The sequence below is a fragment of the Myotis nattereri genome (genome assembly GCF_964212035.1).
Source record: "Myotis nattereri genome assembly, chromosome: 5".
Classification (NCBI taxonomy): Eukaryota; Metazoa; Chordata; class Mammalia; order Chiroptera; family Vespertilionidae; genus Myotis; species Myotis nattereri.
In genome coordinates this window covers 56,853,637-56,877,635 of record NC_138080.1, presented here as the reverse complement: position 1 = coordinate 56,877,635, position 23,999 = coordinate 56,853,637, and the positions used below count along the sequence as shown (strand labels likewise).

Sequence of the window (23,999 nt, the reverse complement as noted above, 5' to 3'; positions counted from 1 at the left end):
GCTTTGTCTTTTTAGTGCTTTTAAAGAGGAAATACTGACATGATGTTACCCCCCCCCCCCCATCCCCCATATAGACAAGTGCAATGTAAGGGAGGAAAAGAAAGGACGAGTTTTTCATTTGTTTTTGTCTTAGTTGAAACTCCTCATTCTGGAGTGAGGGAGAAAGAAAGTCCCCTCCACGAATCTCCTCTTTTCTCCTTTGCGTGAGGGGAGTGCAGAAAGGCAGACATGCTTATAGTGATTGTTTGAGATCATTCATTATAACCCATCTGCTCCTCCCTCCCTCGGAGGCGGGTACCGCCACTGACTGCTGATACTTGCAGTGATTCGGTGATGGTAATTACCTAGTCATTTAATTTAATAACTTGTGGAAATCCATACACATCCCTGATTTGCTCTCATGCTCTCTGAGAGCTTTTGCCTGACCCCTTTCTGCAGGTGAGGGCCTCAAGTTCAGATGGGTTTGGAACTGATGTGTGTGCAGTGGGGTTTCCACAGAGATTGCACCCGGGTTTGTGATCCCAGTGCTGCACTCTGCCCTGTGGCCATGCCACACGAGCCATGGTAGCCCAGCCTTTACTAGGATCAGAGATGCCACCCAGCTCAGAGGGCTGGCCTTCCCCACCATCCAGGACTGACTTTCTCCTTTTCAGAATCCACTGCCTCCCTTCCCCCTCCCTCCTTTCCTCTCTCCCTCCCTCCCTCCCTCCTTTTCTCTTTTTCTCCCTCTTTCCCTCTTCTTTCTTTTTCTTTTTTTTTTAAAGCCTCATGTCTTCTTTGAGTTAATTAGCTATTTGAAAGGCCATTTGGTAGAACACATCATTAACACATTTGTAGGACAAAGAAAACTAGTTTAATTTTAGAATGAATGTCAGAAATGTCACACAGGGGGTTCCAATAAATATTTCCTGGATGAGTGTATCAGTTCTAATATTAATGTGAAAGAGTACCCATAAATGACGGTATAAGTCTATGTGTCATCATATTTCTATTTTGACTGATCATGTATTAATTTTCAGAAATATGATATGATGAGTACAAATCTTAGACATGTAGGACCAAACTCATCCTTTCATTCCACTGACTTCGCTATTCTAATAGTCATCTTGCCATTAACAACACTGCCTGTTTCCTGTCCTAACGCAGTGTGACAGCTATAGTGCCACCTGAGCAACCAAAAGTATACAGACACTGCAAATGCCCCATTCTCTAAGCCATGGCTACCGAGTCCCAGCTTGAATAATGATAATAATATTGATCATAATAATAACAACAGCTATCCATGCTTTGCAGTGGTCACTGTTGAAATGCTATACTATGTCCAGTTCTTTCCTACTCTCGGCCCAATCCCAATCCTCTTATTTTGATCTCCACGACAGATTTTCTGAAGTGTTAGAAATGTCTAATGCTAGGTCATGGCTTACAGTATTATAAGAAATGGTATATAATGTTTTTATAGGAAACCACAGAATTAATTATTTGTGGTTTGGCCACTTATAAATGAAAGCTTTGTGAGCCAGTCAAGAGGGCCTTTGAATGTTCAAAGTTTTAATTATTTTTTCTGTTTTGCTTGCTCACTAGATGTAAAAACCTGCAATGATTTGGACCTGGAGAATTCCAGTGATTGGGAAGTGAAGACAATAACGAGTGCCCTGAAGCAGTATTTGAGGTAAGCTCCTCTGAGTACCAGGAGGGAAGCAGGGGGGATGTGGATATCCAACCCAGCAGATGCCAACTCTGCATCTTAATAGTCAAGTTAAACCTTATTAAAAGGAGAACATGTATGAGGTAGCCAATAATGTCCCAGAAAGTGAGTTAAGTAGGGGAACATCAGGTAGGTAAATTGCAACAGAAGAGAATTGGAGGGAGCAGACTGAGGTATAGAAATAGATGTCTATTGTAAATGTGAGTTTTAGGATGTAAATGCTATGAAACAATAGAGGAAGAACACTATTGCATTCACTGAATTTTTTTTTTCTGGCTAAAATGATTTTTTTAAAGCTTAAATTTAAACCATTTGATCTTAAAGGCTGAAATGATAAAACAAATGCAGAGCTATTTGAAAACAAATTTACTTATTGAGGTTTAAAGATAAACTTCAATTTTCCATTTATTATAGAAAATATTTAGGATTAGAATTAGAAAAAGGTTCATCATCTCCGTGAGTCATTAAACTTTCCCTAAGAAGTAGAGGAATTTGATGATTAAAAAGCTTAAGGTTAGATAAAAAAAGTAAATACCTAAGAAGTACAAAAAGAAGTGAATAAGCCAATGGGAAAAAAGTCCTGGCAGCTGCCCCGCTGGTGTGGCTCACTGGCTGAGCTTCGATGCATGAACCAGGAGATTGAGGTTCGAGTCCAGGTCATGCCTGGGTTGTGGGCTCGATCCCCAGTAGGAGGTTTGCAGCAGGCAGTGGATTGATGATCTTTTCTCATCATTGATATTTCTCTCTCCTTCTCCCTTCCTCTCTGAAATCAGTAAAAATATACTTTAAAAAAGACCATATAGAAAAGATAAGAGGGATATAATTATTATATCTAACAAAATTAATATCATCAAGTACTTAGTCTTTGTTCCATTTTTACTAATTTTTTTCAAAAAGTCTTTTTATATTTGTTTTAATAACTACAGGATTTAAACAGTGCCAACACATTTTACTTGGTTGATATGTGAGGGTTTTTTTAATTGATTTTTTTAGAGAGAAAGGAAAGGGGGGGGGGAGAGAGAGAGAGAGAGAGAGAGAGAGAGCGAGAGAAAACATTGAAACATCAGTTTGTTGTTTCATTCATTTATGCATTCATTGGTTGATTCTTGTATGTGTCCGACCATATCCATAGCCTTGGTGTGTGCGGATGACACTCTAATCAACTGAGCTGCTTGACCAGAACCTGGTTGATGTGTTTTACTAGGTGTACTGGTTAATAATGGCAGATTTTGTAATCAAAGAAATTACGATAATTTCAAAAGAAACATCAAAAGTGCTTTATTCAAAGTAGTGTCCATCGCTAGCTACACATTTCCCCCATCTTTCAGGTAATTTGTGGATACCGTCCCAATAGAACTTTCCTTGTTTTGAGGCAAACCATTCAGAGACCCAGTTTTCCACTTCGTATATTTTGAAGTGCTTCTCAGAAAGTGCATGTGCCATCAATCGTAACAAGTGGTAATCTGAAGGAGCAAGGTCTGGTGAATATAGCGGGTGGGTTAATACTTCCCAGGCAAGATCTTTTAACGTGTCTTCAACTGGTTTTGAAGTGTGTGATTGTGCGTCATCATGAAGCAAAATTACTTTGCCGTGTCTTCTGCCACATTTTGGTTGTTTCATGATCAAAGTGTGGTTCAAATTGATTATTTGTTGTCAGTAGTGATCAGTATTAACGGTTTCACCTGGTTTTAGAAGCTCATAATACACCACACCTTCCTGATTCCACCAAACGCAGAGCATTGTCTTCTTTCCAAAGCGATTTGGCCTTGCAGTCGATGTTGATGGTTGACCGGGATCAACCCATGATTTTCTATCTTTGGGATTCTCAAAATAAATCCACTTTTCATCGCCAGTCACAATTCGATGCAAAAAAGACTTTCTTTCGTGCTCTTGAAGCAACATTTTACTAATGACTTTTGGGTTTTCCATTTGTCTTTCGTTCAGTTGATGTGGCACCCATTTTCTTTCCTTTAAAATCTTTCCCATTGCTTGTAAATGATCGGAAATTATTTGCTGAGCAACGTTTAATCTTTTCTGTAAGTTGTTTTTGAGTTTGACACCCATCTTCAACCAATAATGCTTGTAATTGTTGGTCTTCAAACTTTTCCCATTGACCTGGACGTTCTTTGTCTTTCACACTGAAATCATCACTTTTAAAGCGTTTAAACCAGTGTTCACAAGTATCTTGAGATGGAGCATATTCACCATAAGCTTCCCGAAGTAATCAGCAGCACTTATCTTCAAAATAAAGTAATGAATTAAAACTTTCCACAAATGCTCCTTTTTTGGCATGAAATTTGACATTTTTAAGCGTAAAAATATCTATGATGTTAACACCTTCAGAAAATTTGACATATGAAGTTCTGAAGCTTGTTGTCAATACAATAAAATAGCATACATATCAAATCGCATATATATCAACATATGTGTAACTCCATCTATTGAAAAAAAATCCACATTATTAACTGCTACACCTAGTAAGTTGCTTTTAATCTGCACATTCTCTTCCCTCAGCACCCTCACCCTCCCCCCCCAGCTTTTTTTTTTGGTGAACCTGGGTCATTTTTTAAAAGAGTTTTCTGTTTTTTAGTTATGGCTGTATTTCGTGTCCTTATGGTGTCATTTAACATGTTTCCCTAGCTGTCATATTTCCTGTAAACTATTAGTTAAATCTATAGACTTCATTAGATTCAGGTTAAGGTTATTTATTGCAAGAACAGTTACATATTGCAAGAATGCATCATAGTGGCACTATATTCTTGGTGTTTTTTTTTTGTTTGTTTTGTTTTTATATCAGGTGGCCTGTGTTGTCTGGCTGTTCTACTTTTTAATGAAATTAAAATATATCAATAGGTTCCGGTGTGTATTACATATTTTCGAGTATTTTATTTAAGCCAGATGTTTTTAGTCACTTTAAACTTTTTTTCTTCAACAATGAAGTACATTATTATTATCCCTAGTCTATAGAGGGACACAAGTTAAATCTACCTGCCTATGTCTAATTTGTCATTAATGTTGCTTGACAGGTATAGATGAGGACTACAGTAAAAATGAATCTCGTTAGCCACCCTGGGATTAGAATGTAGCTTCCTGAAGACAGATGTCTTATGTTTCATGCTCATTGCAGAATTCCCAGTATCTAGAGCTGTACCTGTCATTCAAATATGAGAGCAGTGGGTCTCACCTGGGATGATTTTGCCTACCCCTACCCCAAAAGGGGATATTTGGCAATATCTGGAGACATTCTTGGTTGTCACCATTGCAGGAGAAAGGGGGGGGTGCTACTGGCATCTGATGAGTGGAGGCCAGAGATGGGCTGCTAAACATCCTACAGTGCAGGAGACAGCCCATTCTTTCCCCCAGATGGCCAACATGCCAATAGTGCTGAGGTTGAGAGAGCCTGTGTTAGGTGCATGACTGAAAGAAGGGGAGAGGGATATGAGCATAGAAGGAATTGCATGTTACTGACTAGCAAAGGGAGCTGCCACTCCGGGGGAAGCTTTAAACTCATTTGACTATTTGGTAAACTCATGCCTGGTATAGGTAAGGGGTTGACTGAGGTGATTCAATTATGGTGGGATAACTAAAGACAAAAATCCAGTTATTTTGTAGTGAATGGCATGTTTTCCCGCTGCTCCACATAGTTCTTTTTTTAACCCCTTGTGTGAGGAATTAGTTTAATGGTTCTTGACACACACTGTAGCTTGTTCCTTATGGCCTTGGTCTTGTGTTGCGTTCTCTGCCTTTTTCCCTCATCACGTTGCTGCATCCTGTCAAATCCCACTTTGAAGCAAACATCACTTACAGAAGAACATTATGAGATGCTGTATGTGTCCTACAACTTCCCTCCTAACAATACCCACCTTCTGCGTGAACGTGATGAAGTGATGAACATGAACTGGCAGGTGCCTTGGAAGCTTTGAAAGGTTGCTGATCTTTTCCCCCGTGTTATGTTTAGCAACTGAAAGTGTAGTCATTCAGATTTGACACTTTTTCTGGTGACGTGCCAAATGTATCTCATTTTGACTACCCAGTTGTGGCCTAAGCAAATGGTTTTCTTTCAGCACAAGGAGTAATAAATACATTGTGATGGTCGAGAGTGTGGGCGCTAGAGCCAGCCTGCCTGGACTGGAATCGCAGCTGGCACAAGCGCATGGCACAGAGCTGCAGACAGCTTTTCTCACGATTGCTCTTGAATTCTGCTGCAAGTAACCCTACCACCTTAGGGGATGGGAGGTTGGAGGCTGTGGAAGGGAAGTAACAGAACCCCCAAATGGCAAACTAACACAAGAAGCAAAACCCCTCCCAGGGACTGGACAAAAAATAAAAGATGTACAGTGGACACGCATTTGGTGTCTCCCTCTTTCTTCTACTGACTTGAGGGAACTTTCCTTTAACTTTAGTACTTAGAGGGCTGAATACCAGCCCTCTGATTGATTTTGACTTTCAGCAGTGTGTTCATTACAACAGTTTCCCATGTGAGGGGACCAGTGAGCTGTTTTGTGATGTTTTTAGTAAAATGATTTCACCTAGAGGAAACTTTTAAAGCCTGCAAATTGGAATGGGACTTGAGGGGAAGAATTTGCCAGCATTGGTCAATATTATGATGTATAGTCCCAGACAGTTTGCAATGGGTGGCAAAGAGATGTAGCTCAGAAACACATTGGGTTGGAAAATTGAGGGGTGCTGTGGCTCAGGATAATACATTTTGTATGGGGAACTTGTCATTTGTATTAACAGTATTTAATGTTTGCTTTTAAAAATCCTCACCTGAGGCTTTTTGGAGAGAGAAAGAGGGAGTGAGGGACAGAGAGAGAGAGGGAGAGAGAGAGAGATGGAAGTTGAGAGAGTAACATTGATCTCTAATGCTTACTTTTTATGCTTCATTGCCTAGCAGACATATGGCTATGATGTAAGAAGCGTGTAGAAGCTGTTCAGATACAAATTCATTTTTATTGAAAATGAAATTCCCTTGATGGTTTTTCTAAGTGTTCTCATTTTCCCCACTTTTCTTTTCAGCACCCTTTAACTTTCACTCTTTGCCCAGTAACAGTTTTCCTTCTTTGCTTCATCTTGCTTGTCCTCATTTTGAAACAAAAACCCCAATAAATTTACTTCTCTCCCTTTATCTAGGCTGTGGTATAATTGATTTTATTTTTTTTCTTTAAATGATAGTGTAGGGCAGCGGTCGCACAGACCACTGGTAGTCCGTGAGGTCCGAAAGGTTGGCGACCGCTGGTGTAGGGGGTGAAGGGAAGGAAATAAGAGAACAGTTTCCTTTAGTAGTTCAGTTTCAAAGTCTACAGTTGTCAGTGCGTGCGTGCCTCTGTGTGTGTGTATGTCTGCTGCACCATCATAAATTGTATGTAGGGAACATAACCTATAAATGCATGTTTGCATCTATTTTGTTTGTAAACAGTTTTATTGAAGTATAATTGGCATACAATAAACCACATATTTATAGCGTACATTTGGATAAGTTTGACGTGTATGTATCTGTGAAGTCATCACCATAATAAAAATAGGGACCCTCTCATCACCCCCCAGTTTCCTCATGCCCCTTTGAAACCCCTTGCTCTCATACCGCTCTCTTCATTCCTTCATTCCAGGAAGCAACCTTGGTCTGCTTTCTGTCACTATATAAAAAATGTTGTATTTGCTATAATTTCACATATATAGAATATCGTCATACAGTCCTATTTGTTTCCTTCAACTCTTCTTTCACTCAGCAGAGATTCACTTATGTGAATTATGTTGTAGCATAGTTCATTCCCTTTTGTTGGTAATTTGTGTTCTATTATATGGGTATCTCACAGTTTTTTTTAATCTGTTCACCTGTTGATGGATATTAGGGTTGCAGCTTTTGGCTATTAAAAATGAAGCTACTAAAAACAATAGAAATGTTTAAGGGAGCATAGGCTTTCATTTCTCATGGGCAAATCAGATTGTCTGTAACATTTAAGTTGTATGGTCGGTGTGCCTTTAACTTCTTGGTAACCTGACAAACTTTTTCCCAAAGTGGTTGTGCTTGTTTACATTTCCACCAACAACATGGAAGAGTCTCATTTTCTCTACATCCTTGCCAGCTCTTGATATGGTCAATCTTCTGGATTTTAGCCATTCTACCAGGGATGTGGTGCCATCGCATCGTGCTTTTCAGTTGATGCTTCCATAATGACTAATGGTGTTAGACATTTTTATGTGCTTTTTTGCTTTTTATATGTATTCTTGGGTGTCTGTGTCTTTCACACAATTAAAAAAACTGGGTTATTTTTCCTCCTATTGTGTTTTGGTCATTGTTTATATATTTTGGATATAAATCCTTTCTCACATAACGTGCTTTTTAAATGTCTTCTTCAGCCTATGGCTTGTCTTTATTCTTCTAAGAGCATCTTTTAAAAGGTTTTTAATTTTAATGAAGTCCAATTTATCAATTTTTCTTTTTATGGGATGTATCAAGGAAATCTGCCTAATTCAAAGTGACAAAGGTTTTCTATTTTCTTCTAGAAGTTTTATAGTTTTAGGTTTTATACTTAGATCTGTGGTCTATTTTGAGTTAATTTTTGTGATGATATGGGGTGTGGATCCAAGTTCACTTTTGAATATGGATGTCCAGTTGTTCCAGTACCTTTTGTGGGAACAATTATCTTTTTCTTCCCTGAATTGCCTATTGAGATGATCATAGAGTTTTTCTTTTATAGTTTTCTAGAATGGTTAGTTGCATTGATTTTGTTTTAATACTAAGGCAGTTAAATTTTTGTTATAAGCTCATGCTGTATTATCCTTTTATATCTTTGTGAATTTGAGTTGCTAATATTTTATTTAGAACTAGAGGCCCAGTGCATGGATTCATGCACCGCTGGGGTCCCTCAGCCTGGCCTGCGCCCTCTTGCAATTCGGGATCCCTTGGGGGATGTCAGACTGCTGGTTTAGGCCTGATCCTCAGCTAACCCCGGCCCGCTGTGTCTGCCACCGCCACTCAGTAGTGTTGCCGTGGAGTCAGGAGAGGCTCGCGCCACTGTAGCTGCACTTACCATCTGTGAGCCTGGCAGCTGGTGCCCATTGGTAAGCTGAGCTGCACTCCCACTGTGGGAGCGCACTGACCACCACGGGGCAGATCCTGCATTGCACATCTGCCCCCTGGTGGTCAGTGTGCATCATAGTGACTGGTCGACTGGTCGTTTGGTCACTTAGACTTTTATATATATACTAGAGACCTGGTGCACAAAAATTTGTGCACTCGGTGGGGAGGGGGGTCCCTCAGCCCGGCCTGTGCCCTCTCGCAGTCTGGGACCCTTCGGGAGATAACGACCTGCTGGCAGAGGGCAGGCCCAATCCTTAGGTGCAGCCCCTGGTCGGGCTCAGAGCAGGGCCGATTGGGGAGTTGGGGCGCCGCCCCCTGTCATGCACAGAGCAGAGTGGATTGGGAGGTTGCGATGCCACCCTCAGTCACGCTCAGGGTAGGGCCAATAGGGGGTTGGGGCACCGCCCCCTGTCACACTCAAGGCAGGGTCGAGGGGGAGGTTGCGGCGCCACCCCCTGTCACGCACAGAGCAGGGCCAATCAGGGTTGGGGCTCTGCTCCCTGTAACACACAGAGCAGGGCCCATCAGGGGGGTTGGGGCTCCATACCCTGTCACGCACAGAGCAGGGTCGATCAGGGGGTTGGGGAGCTCCACCCTGTCACGCACAGAGCAGGGTGGATCAGGGAGTTGGGGCGCCACCCTCTATACCCACAGAGCAGGGCCGATCAGGGGGTTGGGGCGCTGCCACTGTCACACTCAGGGCAGGGCCAATGGGGAGGTTATGGCTCTACCCCATCACACACAGAGCAGGGCCCGTGGAGGGGGGGTTGGGGCGCCGCCACTCTCACACTCAGGGCAGGGCCGATGGGGAGGTTATGGCTCTACCCTGTCACACTCAGAGCAAGGGCCTGGGGGGGGGGTTTTGAGGCGCCGCACCCTGTCACACACAGAGCAGGGCCGATCAGGGGTTGGGGCGCCGCACTCTGTCACACACAGAGCCGCAGGGCGATCAGTGGGATGGGGAGCTCCCCCTATCAGGCACAGAGCAGGGCTGATCAGGGGGTTGGGGTGCCTTCCCCTGTCACACACAGAGCCTCAGGGCGATCAGGGGGTTTGGGTGCTGCCCCCTGTCACACTGATCCCGGTGCCAGGAGGCCTCTCAGCTCCTCTGATCCCGGTGCTGGGAGGCCTTGAGGCTCCGCTGATCCCAGTGCTGGGAGGCATATTACCCTTTTACTATATAGGATAGAGGCCTGGTGCACGGGTGGGGGCTGGCTGGTTTTTCCTGAAGTGTGTCCTGGATCAGGGTGGGGGTCCCCATTGGGGTGCCTGGCCAGCCTGGGTGAGGGGATGATGGCTGTTTGCAGCTGGTCACACACCCTTCAGGGTGGGGGTCCCCACTGGGGTGCCTGGCCAGTCTGGGTGAGGGGCTGAGGGCTGTTTTCAGGCTGGCGGGTGACTGAAGCTCCCAACTGCTCCTTTTTTTCTTTTTTTTTTTTAAATTTATTCTGGGCCAGCTTTAGCTCTGGCTCCAGCTCTGAGGCCTCTGCTGCTGAAAGCGGGTATCTGGTTTGTTTGGGTTCTATAGTCGAAACACTGTATCAACTCCAGCTCTGAAATCCCGGCGGGCTGAAAGCAGGTTTCTGGGGTTTTGTTTAGCTTCTATATTTGTAACTATGTTTCAAACTGCAAGCTCAGAGGCCAGCAAGGCAGGCAGGGAACGTTGGTTTCCTCCGTCACTGAAGCAAGCAAGCCTCATGTTAGCTTCAAGCGGCCTGGCTGCCGGCCGCCATCTTGGCTGGCAGTTAATTTGCATATCTCGCTGATTAGCCAATGGGAAGGGTAGCGGAAGTACGCTAATTACCATGTTTCTTTTATTAGATAGGATATAGTTTCACCTATATTCATTATATTGATCTGTAGTTTTATTTGTATGTCTTTAATTTGGAACTAAGGTAATTCTTATTTCAAAGGATGAGTTAGAAAGTATTCCCTCTCACATTTTCTGGAAGAATTTGTATATAATTGGTGTTCTTTCTTTTTTGTTTCCTAGAATTCCCCAGTGAGGTTATCTGGGCTTAGAGTTTTCTTACTGGCAAATTTTAAAGTACAAATTGAGTTTCTCAAATAGATGTGGGAATACATGGGAACTTTGGGAATTTGTGTCTTTCAAGACATTTGTCTATTTCATCTAAGTTGTTGAATTTGTGTAAATTAAAACTGTTCATAATATTATCTTATTTTTTAATACCTTTAAATGCTATATCAATTCTGCAGCTACCTCTCTTATTCCTAACATTGATAATTTGTGATTTCATTATGTTATCTCCTAGTCATTCTGGCTAGATTTATCAATTTCATTGATTATCTCAAAGAACTGACTGAGTTCATTCATTTTCTGTCTTGTTTTTATTTTCTATTTTACTTATTTCTGCTGTAATTTTTATTTATTTATTTTTCTGTTCTATTTATTTGGGGCTTACTTTACTCTTTTTTTTCTGGCTGAGATGAAAAATGAAGTAATTGATATAAAACCTTTCTTCTTTTCTAATATAGATATTTAGCAGTAAAAATTGATTCTCAAATACTGCTTTACTAACATTCCTCAAATTCTGATATGTGGTGTAGTGCACTTAGTTCAAAATATTTCCTAATTTTATCTTCCTTGGGGTTTTTCAGATATATTTCTGTTACCGATTTCTAATTCCATTTTTATTATAATCAGAGCAATACCCTCTATAAATGGAGCCCTTTTAAATTTATTGAGATTTGTTTCATGCCCCAGAATATGGTTGATAATGTTCCATGTGCCCTGGGAAAGAATGCATTTGGGTGGAGTGTCATTTAGGTAAAGGATGAAACAAAGACGAAGTTGGTTGATTGCTTTGTTCAAATCTTCTGTATTTTAACTGATTTTCTGTCTCCTTGTCCTATCAGTTATTGAGACAGAGAGGTATTTAAATCTTGGCTATAGTTGTAGATTTGTCTGTTTCTCCTTGTAGTCTCATCAGTTTGCTTCATGTACTTTGAAGCTCCTTTTATTAGACCCATTAACATTTAGAATTCTTATGTCTTATTGATTAATTGACCTCTTTATCAATATGAAATGATCTTTGTTCCTGGCATTTTTCTTGGCTTTTGAATATGTTTTCATTTTTTTTGTGTGTGTGTGTGTATCTTTGATGTTTTTTTTTTTAAAGCATTTGAAGAGGAATTTCTGGATTATGTGATTTAAATATTTTAAAGGTTCTTAACATCTTGCCAGATTGCCCTCCAGAAACTGTACAGATTTATACTTGTTCTCAAAGTGTTTATAGAGTTCAGAGATCTGGTCTTTTGAAATTTCAGATTTGTATAATGGTAGAACTGTAGCATTATGTTGACCATAGGATAAAATATATGGCCATTTCTGTAATCTCTTTTTGTAGAAAATTAAAATGGTGTGGGTGTTTTTTACTATTTATAATTTATTTTTTTATATTTTATTGATTTTTTACAGAGAGGAAGGGAGAGGGATAGAGAGTTAGAAACATCGATGAGAGAGAAACATCGATCAGCTGCCTCCTGCACACCCCCTACTGGGGATGTGCCCGCAACCAAGGTACATGCCTTTGACTGGAATCGAACCTGGGACCCTTCAGTACGCAGTCTGCTGCTCTGTCCACTGAACCAAACCAGTTAGGGCCATAATTTATTTTTAAAATATATGTTTTTATTGATTTTAGAGAAAGAGGAAGGGAGAAGAGGGACAGGGAGATAGAAACATTGATGACAGAGAAACACTGAAGAGCTGCCTCGTGCACACCCCCTACTGGGGATTGAGTCCACAACCCGGGCATGTGCCCTGACCAATCCGGTGACCTCTTGGTTCAGCCACTGAGCCACACCGGCTGGGCTGGCGTGGATATTTTTCAAGTTGTCCTCAATTTCACTTCTTACCTATGTTTTATTGTTTCATAGGCATAAACCAAAAATGGATATCATATACTTATAATAGGGATATGTAAGAGGAAAGGATTGATTTCTTATCTTTGAATATATATTTTTGTGGCATTTTCAATTAATATATTAGAGATGATTTGCAAAATTATGTGCCTATTTGATTGAATAGAAGGTTTGACTTTAAGTTAATGAGTGGAAGGAAGTTTTATATATAAAATCTTGTAAAGGTACTAACCAAGATTAAATATAAAATACCATGTGCTTAGGTCTGATAGGAATTTGTGGGTGCTTAACTTTGATAGTGCCCGGTGCAGATAGCCCTTAATAAAATAATCTGTTTGATATATGTATTTTTTGATATGTAAAAGTATTCCCTAGGGAAGTCCTACGCATTACTAAGAAATACACAACATATTTAATATCCTTTATTAAAGAATGGACACAAAGAGCAGTGACCAATGTGGATTTGTTTGGTAATCCTATGCTGTCCTTTTCACACAGGAGTCTTCCGGAGCCTCTTATGACCTATGAGTTACATGGGGATTTCATTGTTCCAGCCAGTAAGTATTGCGTAGAGGTGCAAAATACAGTGTTGTGGTTGGTAGTGTGTATAAACTGTAATTTCCACATGAACATTGAACTTCATTACTGTAATTTGAATTTAAAAATAGAAATCACTTTTGAAGATCTTGGGTTTCTTTTCTCTTTTAAAAGGTGAAAAAAAGGGACAATAAATAAATTCATTCATTCACATGTACTCATTGTCTACTGTGCCCTAGTCCCTTGCAGATACTGGGTAAGTAGAGCCATGAAAGAATTTCTGCCCCAGGAATCAATTTTCTAGCAAATATTGGTGCATACACACCTCCCACTATAGGTAAAATATATAATAATGGCATGAGCACCATGCTATGGGAACATGGATGTATTTAACTTGTAGAAGGTTAGGGAGATGAGCAGATATGGAGAGATTAGTAGTTTGGAAATGGCTTCATTTAGATATTTAGATGTAAATTAAAGGCAGAAAAAATACTTTGAGATAATGTCAGAAGCCCACACAATATTTGACAGAGAATGAATTATATGTGATAAAATGTTAAATGAAAAAGGCCCATAGTTGGTAGAATTTTAATTTGTGATGAAATTTTGGGTGAGTTATACTTATTTGAAGTGTTCTTGTTTTCTGTTTTATTATCGTACACCTGTTTTTATATTCGACACATAGTGTTCAATCATTACAGTCTTCTGAAATACACTGGTGTTAGGTATTTAATAGTTAAGGAAATGAACGTGGAGAGATGTTAAGTAATTTGCCAGATTATAGGGATCTTTAAATTCAAAGCCCAGGCTCCACTAGCTAAAACCTGCAGTTTGGTTTTCACAGGTGCACCGACAGTAGCTATAATTGTATTTTCATTTACTTTTTTTTCCCCCCTTGGATGCATTCCATAGTTCAATCTGCTGTTGGAAAACATCGAGCAGTCCCTTTGGGGCCTGCGTCACTGCTGCCCGAACATTGCTTTAAATGTTGCCTTTTTGTGAGGTCTTTGCTCAGACCCACGTGAAGGTTCCTAGTATGTTGCAGGAAGAAGCCATGTATAAGCCTGGTTAGAATATCCATGGAAAATAGGCTTTCAGTAATGGGGGAAAGTATGGTTCTATTCACTTTTGTTTTCATGTGGGAAGAGGATTTTTTTTTAAAGAGAATTTGTGTGATCAAGGAAGTGGGGGAAAGTTTTCTTGGCAGAAACTCAAGCAAATGCTTAGTTGTTTTGATTTCTTCCCTGTGGCATTTTTGGCACACAGGGGAAAGAGAAATTAAACTCCACTTGGAGGACCATTGTTTCATGTTGTGCGCCTTGGGGACTGGAAAAAGCAGAAGCGTGCCAATTTTAATCTGGGATCCTTTGAGAATTGGAGAAAGATAAAGTGATTATGGAATAAGTTTTAAGTCACCACAAGGGAGTATCATTATTCTTACTATCAGGCCTGGTAACTGAAGCCAGTGTGTTTGAAACTCTAATGTCAGTGTATTTTACCAGATGAAGGCCTCCTAAGAGGAGGAATTTACAAGTGGTCCTGGAGTCATTGGTGGTGGGGATGAGTTGGAAGAGTTTGTTGAGGGTATCCTTGAGCAATGTGATAGAGGAGATTGTATAAATACAAAAGGTATCACCACCCTCTAGGCCAGAACCTTGTGTTTTGCTTCCCGATTTTGTGGGATGCTGTTACAGAGCCTTAACAATTTGAATAACAGGCCTGTTCCAAAGAAAAACTGTAGCTCCTGTAATTATTGGCACGTATTTGCACCTAAGTGGAGTTGCGGTTGGAATGGACCTGTAGTGACCATATTTAATGAGGAAAAAGTACATCTATGAACCAGGTGTATTTTAGAGGCCAACATTTCTAATTTTTTATTTGAGTTTTGTGAGTTCCGTTCTCTGTACTCACTTTTCCTCTCAGGAGCAGGTCCTCTAATCTCTTGCATGTGTACTTTCAAGTATTGAATAAAACAGCTACAGAAATCAGGTGGCCAAAATTAGTCTCCCTTTTTGAATATTATTGGAAAATTAGAATTGCGGTTAGGGCTCTCATTGTCCATTACCAATGTCAGAGATGGCCCTGTTGTGCTGAAGTGTCTGTTAGCTGAGCTCACTGCTAAAATTACCAAGCATCACCAGACTTTGTTACCGCCTCTCACCCCAGCATGGAAACAGAGTTCTGATTCTTTTCATGTGTGGTAGTTTCCATCTGTTCATGGTGTTGAGATAGTCTCTTCTCCTACCCTCCCTGCTGAGAGCTCTGAAGGTTGCTCTTGGTCCTTTCGTTTCCTGTTGTACGTTTCTTTCCCGTAGAGTTCCGTTGAGAACCTGTGAGTTAATTTCTGATGTGCATGATACAAATATGAGTTTTGTTGGTTGTAACCACAGGAAGCAAACTTTTTTTTTATTTTTCCATTCTTAAGAAATACTGACTTATGCATTGGGGAATTAAATAGTTTTCTTTATTAGAGATAATTAAGAGCATTAACTAAACCCTCTCAGCTAAGAGAGTTAACTAAATTTGCTGAAAGGAACTAGAAACCATCTGTATAGAAAAACCACTCCTGTGTTTCTCCTTCCATCACACACACAATACTTCACTTCTGACACTCCCGGTCACTAAATGTGTGGGCTCCCCCCCACCGAGCAGTGTTGGGACACCAGCAGAGTGTCCTGCAGTTCAGTTCCGTTCTGATTCTTTCTACCTAGCATTAGCATCAGATCCCACAAGTTAAGGACTTAGTCCCACAAGACTGCCCTGCTTCAGACACTAGTCTGAAGCCTCAGGTTACCCCCAGTAATTCCGGGTTCTCATAACCTCCCTTTGATCTGTAAGTTGCTGGTAAGGTTTATAGAACTCAGGGGAACACATTGTAGGTTAACAGCTTATAACATAATGAAACAATAAAGGATACAGGTGAACAGCCAGGTGAATAGGGCGAGGTTTGGAGGTACCCTGCTACAGGAGCTGTCCTTGTGCAGTGGGGTGTTCCACCACCCCAGCATGCAGGAATGTCCATGCACTCGGACGCTCTTCAAATCCTGTACGTTTGGGATTTTTATGGAGGCTTTATCATGAATGCAATATGGATTATTAACTCTACTTCCAGCTCCACTTGCATCTCTGGAGAATGGGGGATGGGACTGAAAAATCTGAGCTTCTCATCATGGCTAGATCTTTCTGGTGATCAGTCCCCATTCAAGGGCCCACCCAAAGTCACCTCATTAAAACGAAAGATGTTCTTATCACCCAGGAAATTCCAAGGGACTTAGGAGCTTGTCGTCAGACATCCTAACACTCGATAAATTATGGATGGAGGTCCTAAGAGCTCAGTGTCAGAATCTGGGGTCAAAGACAGTTAATAATAGAACAAAAGATGATCTGAGCACCCCTATTTATAAGGAACCTGAGGACAGATTATATATATATATATATATATATATATATATATATATATATATATACACACACACACACACACACACACACACACACACACACACACACAAACACACACATATACACACACACATATATCCTATCTAATAAAAGAGAAACATGGTAATTAGCCTACGTGCGCTACCCTTCCCATTGGCTAATCAGGTGATATGCAAATTAACTGCCAGCCAAGATGGCGGCCAGCAGCCAGGCAGCTTGAAGCTAACATGAGGCTTCCTTGCTTCAGTGACGGAGGACTCCAACGTTCCCCGCCTTGCCAGCCTCTGAGCTTGCAGTTTGAAACATTGTTACAAATATAGAAGCTAAACAAAACCCCGGGATCAGCGGAGCCGCGAGGCCTCCCAGCACTGGGATCAGCGGAGCCGAGAGGCCTCCCTGCACCGGAATCAGTGTGACAGGGGGCAGCGCCCAAACCTCCTGATCGCCCTGCAGCTCTGTGTGTGACAGGGGGCGGGGCCACAACCTCCCTATCCGCCCTGCTCTCTCATGATAGGGGAAGGCGCCCCAACCCCCTGATCATCCCTGCTCTGTGCCTGATAGTGGGGAGCTCCCCAACCCCCTGATAGCCCTGCGGCTCTGTGTGTGACAGGGTGCGGCGCCCCAACCCCCTGATCAGCCCTGCTCTGTGTGTGACAGGGTGCGGCGCCCCAACGCCTCCCCCCCACCCCCCTCCACGGGCCCTGCTCTGTGTGTGACGGGGTAGAGCCATAACCTCCCCATCTGCCCTGCCCTGAGTGTGAGAGTGGCGGCGCCCCAACCCCCTGATCGGCCCTGCTCTGTGGGTGATAGAGGGAGGCGCCCCAACCCCGCCTCCACGGGCTCTGCTCTGTGTGTGATGGGGTAGTGCCATAACCTCCCCATCTGCCCTGCCCTGAGTGTGAGAGTGGTGGCGCCCCAACCCCCTGATCGGCCCTGCTTTGTGGGTGATAGAGGGCGGCGCCCCAACCCCCTGATCCGCCCTGCTCTGTGCGTGACAGAGGGGAGCTCCCCAACCCCCTGATGGGCCCTGCTCTGTGCGTGACAGGGTATGGAGCCCCAACCCCCCTGATGGGCCCTGCTCTGTGCATGACAGGGGGCAGTGCCCCAACCCCCTGATTGGCCCTGCTCTGTGCGTGACAGGGGGTGGCGCTGCAACCTGCCCATTGACCCTGCCTTGAGTGTGACAGGGGGTGGTGCCCCAACCCCCCAATCGGCCCTACCTTGAGCGTGACTGAGGGTTGCATCGCAAGCTCCCAATCCGCCCTGCTCTGTGCATGACAGGGGGCGGCGCCCCAAGTCCCCAATCAGCCCTGCTCTGAGCCTGACCAGGGGCTGCACCTAGGGATTGGGCCTGCCCTCTGCCACCCGGGAGCAGGCCTAAGCCAGCAGGTCGTTATCTCCCGAGGGGTCCCAGACTGCGAGAGGGCACAGGCCGGGTTGAGGGACCCCCCCTCCCCCTGAGTGCACAAATTTTTGTGCACCGGGCCTCTAGTATATATATATTTAACATCATTCTTTTGAGAGAATATAATGGACTTTTAGTATAGAAATTTATAAGATGTAAAAACAGTTTACTTGGTCTACACAGGAATACAAAAGATGGTACCAATCTGGGGAAGGCTCTTACTGCATGGTGATTGCTACCTTTGAGAATGTTGTAGTCCATGGCCTGTGTCTCAGCCTCTTAGACTTGGATTTCTTTTTTTTTTTATTGATTAAGATATTACATACCTCTACCCCCCCCCCCCCCCTCATCCCCTCACCCCCCCGTTGTCTGTGTCCATTGGTTAGGCCTATATGCTTGCATATAAGTCCTTTGGTTGGTCCTTCCCCCTTGCCCCCACCCTCCCCTACCTTCCCTCCAAGGCCCGACAGTCCAATCAAAGCCTCTCCGTCTCTGGATCAGTCCTTGTTCATCAGTTTATGTTGTTCATTATATTCCACAAATAAGTGAGATCTTGTGGTATTTATCCGCTCTCCAGTTCCATCGATGCTGTGGCAAATGGTAAGAGTTCCTTTTTCTTCTTCCTCTTCTTAAAGAATACCTTTCAGCATTTCATATAATGCTGGTTTGGTGGTGATGAACTCCTTTAGCTTTTTCTTACCCGTGAAGCTCTTTATCTGACCTTCCATTCTGAATGATAGCTTTGCTGGATAAAGTAATCTTGGTTGCAGGTTCTTGCTATTCATCTCTTTGAATATTTCTTGCCACTCTCTTCTGGCCTGCATGGTTTCTGTTGAGAAATCAGCTGACAGTCGGATGGGTACTCCCTTGTAGGTAACTGACTGTCTTTCTCTTGCTGCTTTTAAGATTCTCTCTTTATCTTTTGCTCTTGGCATTTTAATTATGATGTGTCTTGGTGTGGTCCTCTTTGGATTCCTTTTGTTTGGGGTTCTCTGCGCTTCCTGGACTTGTAAGTCCATTTCTTTCACCAGGTGGGGGAAGTTTTCTGTCATTATTTCTTCAAAAAGGTTTTCAATATCTTGCCCTCTCTCTCCTTCTGGTACCCCTATAATTCTGATGTTGGTACGCTTGAAGTTGTCCCAGAGGTTCCTTACACTATCTTCATATTTTTTGAATCTCTTTTCTTTTTTCTTTTTCGGTTGGGTATTTTTTGTTTCTTTGTATTCCAAATCTTTGACTTGATTCTTGGGATCCTCTTGTCTGCTGTTGGATCTCTGTAAATTATTCTTTATTTCAGTCAGTGTATGCTTAATTTCTAGTTGGTCCTTTTTCATGTCCTCCATGGTCTCACTATACTCCTTGAGGGATTCATTAAATTTATCGGCGGTTTCCATAAAATTCTTGACAAACCTTATAAACGTGGCCTTGAACTCTATATCCAGTCATCTGCCCTCCTCCGTTTCTGCCAATTGTGACCTGTTTCTTTGTCTCCGCATTTTGGCTGCTTCCCTGTGTTGATAGAGTGGCCCTGCGCGCCAGGTGTCCTGTAGGGCCCAGTGGCTCAGCCTCCCCAGTTACCTGGGGTGGACACTCTTGGTGCACTCTTGGTGCCTTGGTTGTTGTAGGATCACTGGGAGGAATTGACCTCCAGGCCAATTGGCTGTGGGAAGCAGCTGTGTCTGACGTGGGAGAATGGTCCCCCTCTGACCACTGGGTACAGTGGCTCCTGGATCTAAGGAGGCGCTAATTCAGCCCCTGCCTGAGGCTACACAGCCGGAGCCACGAAGAGGCTCAGCTGTGAAGCAATGCAAGCCGCTGCTGCGGGGCCTTGGGCCTTCTCTTGGAAGTTCCGGGTCTGCTTGGCTGGGCTGTAGTTAGGTACATTCACATGCAAAAGCCTCTGCTGCAGCCTGGGTGGGGCGGGGTCTCAGAGAGTCAAAAGGGCGGAGAAAGAAGCTATGGCTGATTCTCCGTGCCCGGAGTCGCGCGTCTCAGTGTCCTGGTAACGGCTGCAAGCACCTCTGAGGGAAATCCGCCCTCAAGTTCGCCCGCTGCCGCCTGACAGAGCAGCCTCTCCCCGTATGAGTCCTGGGTCCCCAGAGACTTGCTGGAACCGGAGTTCAGAGCAGTCGGGAGCTTGTGATTCAAAAAGACAGCCGCGTCCTCAGGTGCCACCCCCTTTCCGCGTGCGCGAGCCGCCGCAGTACCTCTGCACTCAGCCTCCGCAGCTCCTCTGGCTCTCAGCGTGCTTTTCTTGTCTTCTAGTTGTAGAAATTACACTCAGCCAGCCTTCCTGTTGTTCTGGACGATGTTTGCTCCGTCCTTTGGGATATTTTTCAATTGTTGTGGGGAGGCGACTATTTCCCGGTGTTTATGTATGCCGCCATCTTAGTTTCTCCGACTTGGATTTCTTGATATGTCACATTGGTAAGAATTGGACCCATGCTTCAGGGTTGGACTCATGTTAGACTTAGTTTAAGATGATAGCTGAAGCCTGGATGCCTGCTAAGGTATCACACAGGAAATCTCAGTCCCCCAAACCAGAATACTTGTGTTGTTAGGTTCACTAGTCAAGTTACGTAGGAAGTGAAATCATATTCATGTGATGAAAAATATAACAATTATAGGCTCCAGGGCACTGGTGTTGGCCTACCCAGAATGTTTTGTTTTTGTTGGTAAACAGACAAAGTCATATGGTCTTGGTGGGGAAGGAGTCGGAAATCTGGAAATTAAAGGAATCGAATGCTATTGACATCAAGTTACTTGAGCCTGGTGTATTCATTTCTGAGTCGATAGGAGCTTCTGCAGAAGAACTGGGATACTTGGTGTCTGTTGAGGGAAGATACTCCTTGTTCCTTGGGAAGTGCTCATGCTTTCCTAAAATTACAGTACTATTGATTTATGGCACTTAAATATTAACATAACTGAACATTTATCTGCCCGTGTATCTCTGATATGCTCCAGTAAGCTAAGATCATATCTTTTCCAGTCTCCGTTAGTTGGCAGAGTTCATATAATAAGCAGATAGATGTGAAGTGTTGAGGATGCTGATTTATAGTTATACAATTAAACGTATTTTTGCTATTACAGTAAACTCCCAATTCCTTGGCATATGTTAGGAATTTGGTGTTATGGTTAATTCAGTGTCCTAGATTTTTAAAAAGTTGTACCTTTCATTCTTTGTTCATTTATATCAGTGAAAACGGAAAATAATTTAGTTTAGAAAACTTTTGAGTACCTTAAGTTAGTATGTTGTAGCTACATGGAAATGCCCATTAATAGATTAACATCAAAATAAAAAGAAATGGAGAAAAAGGTAGAGTTACTTTAAAAGCATTATCTCAAAAATTCTTCTATTTGGAAGAAGGAGGAAAAAGCAGACTTGGAAAAAATGTGTGTGTGATTTCAACTGATATGGGATTGGAGAGGAAGAGGGACTCAAAAAAGAAAATGGGAGGTTTTGATTATCTTTCAAAACCTACCCTATTTTTAGAAATGAAGACCCTTATCCTTCGAGGGTGGAAAACTATTTCTATGTCTTGTGTTTCTGAATAAGTAATAAATCCAAAAATATTACATTAGGTTTCCCTTGAGGAAAGATGACAAAATAGACACATGAGTTAGAAGTAGCTGTTCAGTGCAAAGTTTTTAAATTTTTTTAACTTTTCAAATGTACAGGATTCTTATCATAGGCAGTTATCTTTTTACCCTTCAGAATCTTAGACTATTTTTCAGAGTCCCTGCTTTAATTTTAAAATCAAAGCTGTGAATTGAAAATGTTTCTATATTTTTATTGCTTTTATTTTTCCCCCAGCTTTGATTTAGTAAGATCTTGTTTTTAACTCCAGATTAAAAACTTGACTATAATTTATCACCTAACTTTAGATAGTTGTACTTTTGTTTTCAGTGTCCAGTGTAATCCATATCTAAGTCTTTTATTATGTAGTTTGATTGTGTTCCACTTTATCTTGTGCCTTTTCATTTCTTAGCCTTTTTTGCTTTTTTTTTCTTTAGCCACAACTGTGTCCTGTGCTGTAAAATCTCATTCCCCACTTTTAAACACTACTACCGAAAGAGTAAACTGGAGCCCCTTAATTTCGGAGGCAACTTAGCTAATCGTAAAGTTGATGGTGTGGAGCTCCTTTGAATGACAGGGAGAGATGTCCATGATATATGGAATGCAATAGGCTGTGTGCACATTCATTATTTAAAATGGGTGGAACACATGAAAGGCATTAAACTAAAATTTACTAGCTTATCTTCGGGTGATATTGATTATGGATAACTTTAATTTCAGTGAACTTTTTGTTGGTACACAGCAGAAATATGCACAGATCCCAAGTGTACAGACTAATGGACGTTTGCCAAGTGAAGGTCGCCATGTAATCAGCCCCTAGATCAAGAAATACAACATTATCAGAACCCAGAAACCCTTCCTCATACCCACCATGGTTACCATCCACCCCATGCCAAATGAACACTTGCCTGGCTTCTGACGTCACAAGTTAGGGTTGCTGCATTTGAACCATATACAAATGGAATCTAACAAAATATAGTCGTTTGCGTCTGGCTTCTTTGGCTCGTCTTGTGAGATTCCTCCTTGGTGGGTGACTCAGTAGCTCATTCACTCTCGTAGTGCAGTATTCCATTGTATAAACATACCTCAATCTATTTACTGTTCTACTGTTCATGGCTACTTGAGTTGGTTCAGTTTTGGACTATTACCCAGAGTGCTACTGCCATGAACATTCTAGTGTGTCTCCAGTATGATCTTATCTTAATGAATGACATCTGCAAGGGCCATATTCCCCACTGAGATCACTGTGTTAAGCCCGTCTTTTTTTATTGTGATGTTTTAACATCTGGGGCTTAACTGATCCTGAGAGACTAACCTCTTGGGGCTAACCAATTCCTAAAGATAGTAAACCTGAATGTGCTTTTTCTATGCCAGCTAACCAATCCAGAGCTCATTTTCCTCCTCCCCACCCCCTCTTTTGGACTCTTAACACTCCAGCCATATTCTTCCCTAATCACCTGGGGCCAGGTACCAGACAACTGAGGACAGCCCCTATGCCCCAGAGTCCCTGAAAGAATCCAAACCAATCCTCAGCCTGCTTACCTTGCCTCTCCCGTTCCTGTGCACGAAACCACAATGAAGCTTATGGCATGACATGCCTCTTTTTTCTCAGAATCTGTGAGGATAAACTTCCTTGATGACAGTCATTTCAATGCCTGCACGTCTCACCATACCTGATTAAAACAAATCCCGGCTGTGTTTTAAAACAGTCACATCTGAGACATGGGGGGGGGGGGGGCGGGGGGCGGAGGGGGGTGGTAAATGTCAACATATGTTGTGGGGGATGAAATTCAACCCATAAGAGGGAAGAGTTTATTTGCTGATATTTTATTTGCATCCCATTGTGGGCAGGACAGGGTGACTAGACCCCTTCAAGTGGGCGATGAGCACACTGTGAGTGCAGCGTGCCAGGGGCCAAGCTGGGCTGGCTGTTCTTCATGTCAGCCGGGAGGAAGACAGGAACTGCAGCCTCCTTGAAAGCCCCCACCCCACCAGGGAGGCGGAGAAGTTCAGAACAGGGAAGAGAGAGAGATTTTCTTTTCCTTTGAAAGGTGGCAAAACATGTTTAATTTCTCTGAAGATGTTGAACTGGTGAGATATTGCATGTATTGACTCTTAGGAATATATTTGATTCCGAATACACTACTAACTATTCTTTTTCCTTTATAAAGAAAGTGGGAGTCCAGAATCTCGTGTGAATGCTATCCATTTCTTGGTGCATAAACTTCCAGAGAAAAATAAAGAGATGTTGGACATTTTGGTGAAACACTTAACAAAGTAAGCCTCTTTTCCTGCCTAACGTTTTGCTTGGGTGTTCTTGCCTTTGTAATGGTCAGAATTGGGGCTGTGTACACAATACCAGGGG

At 42.5% G+C, this 23,999-nt stretch overlaps 1 protein-coding gene across 1 annotated transcript in view; it reads left to right on the top strand.

Annotated features, from left to right (window-relative positions):
• ARHGAP10 (Rho GTPase activating protein 10) overlaps positions 1-23,999 on the top strand; it is a 260,742-nt gene that overhangs the window by 161,971 nt on the left and 74,772 nt on the right. Inside the window, exons 15-17 of the mRNA XM_081092259.1 lie at positions 1,582-1,669; positions 13,173-13,231; positions 23,806-23,911. Coding sequence (XP_080948385.1) covers positions 1,582-1,669; positions 13,173-13,231; positions 23,806-23,911 — 253 coding nt within the window. The remainder of the gene's footprint in view (positions 1-1,581; positions 1,670-13,172; positions 13,232-23,805; positions 23,912-23,999) is intronic.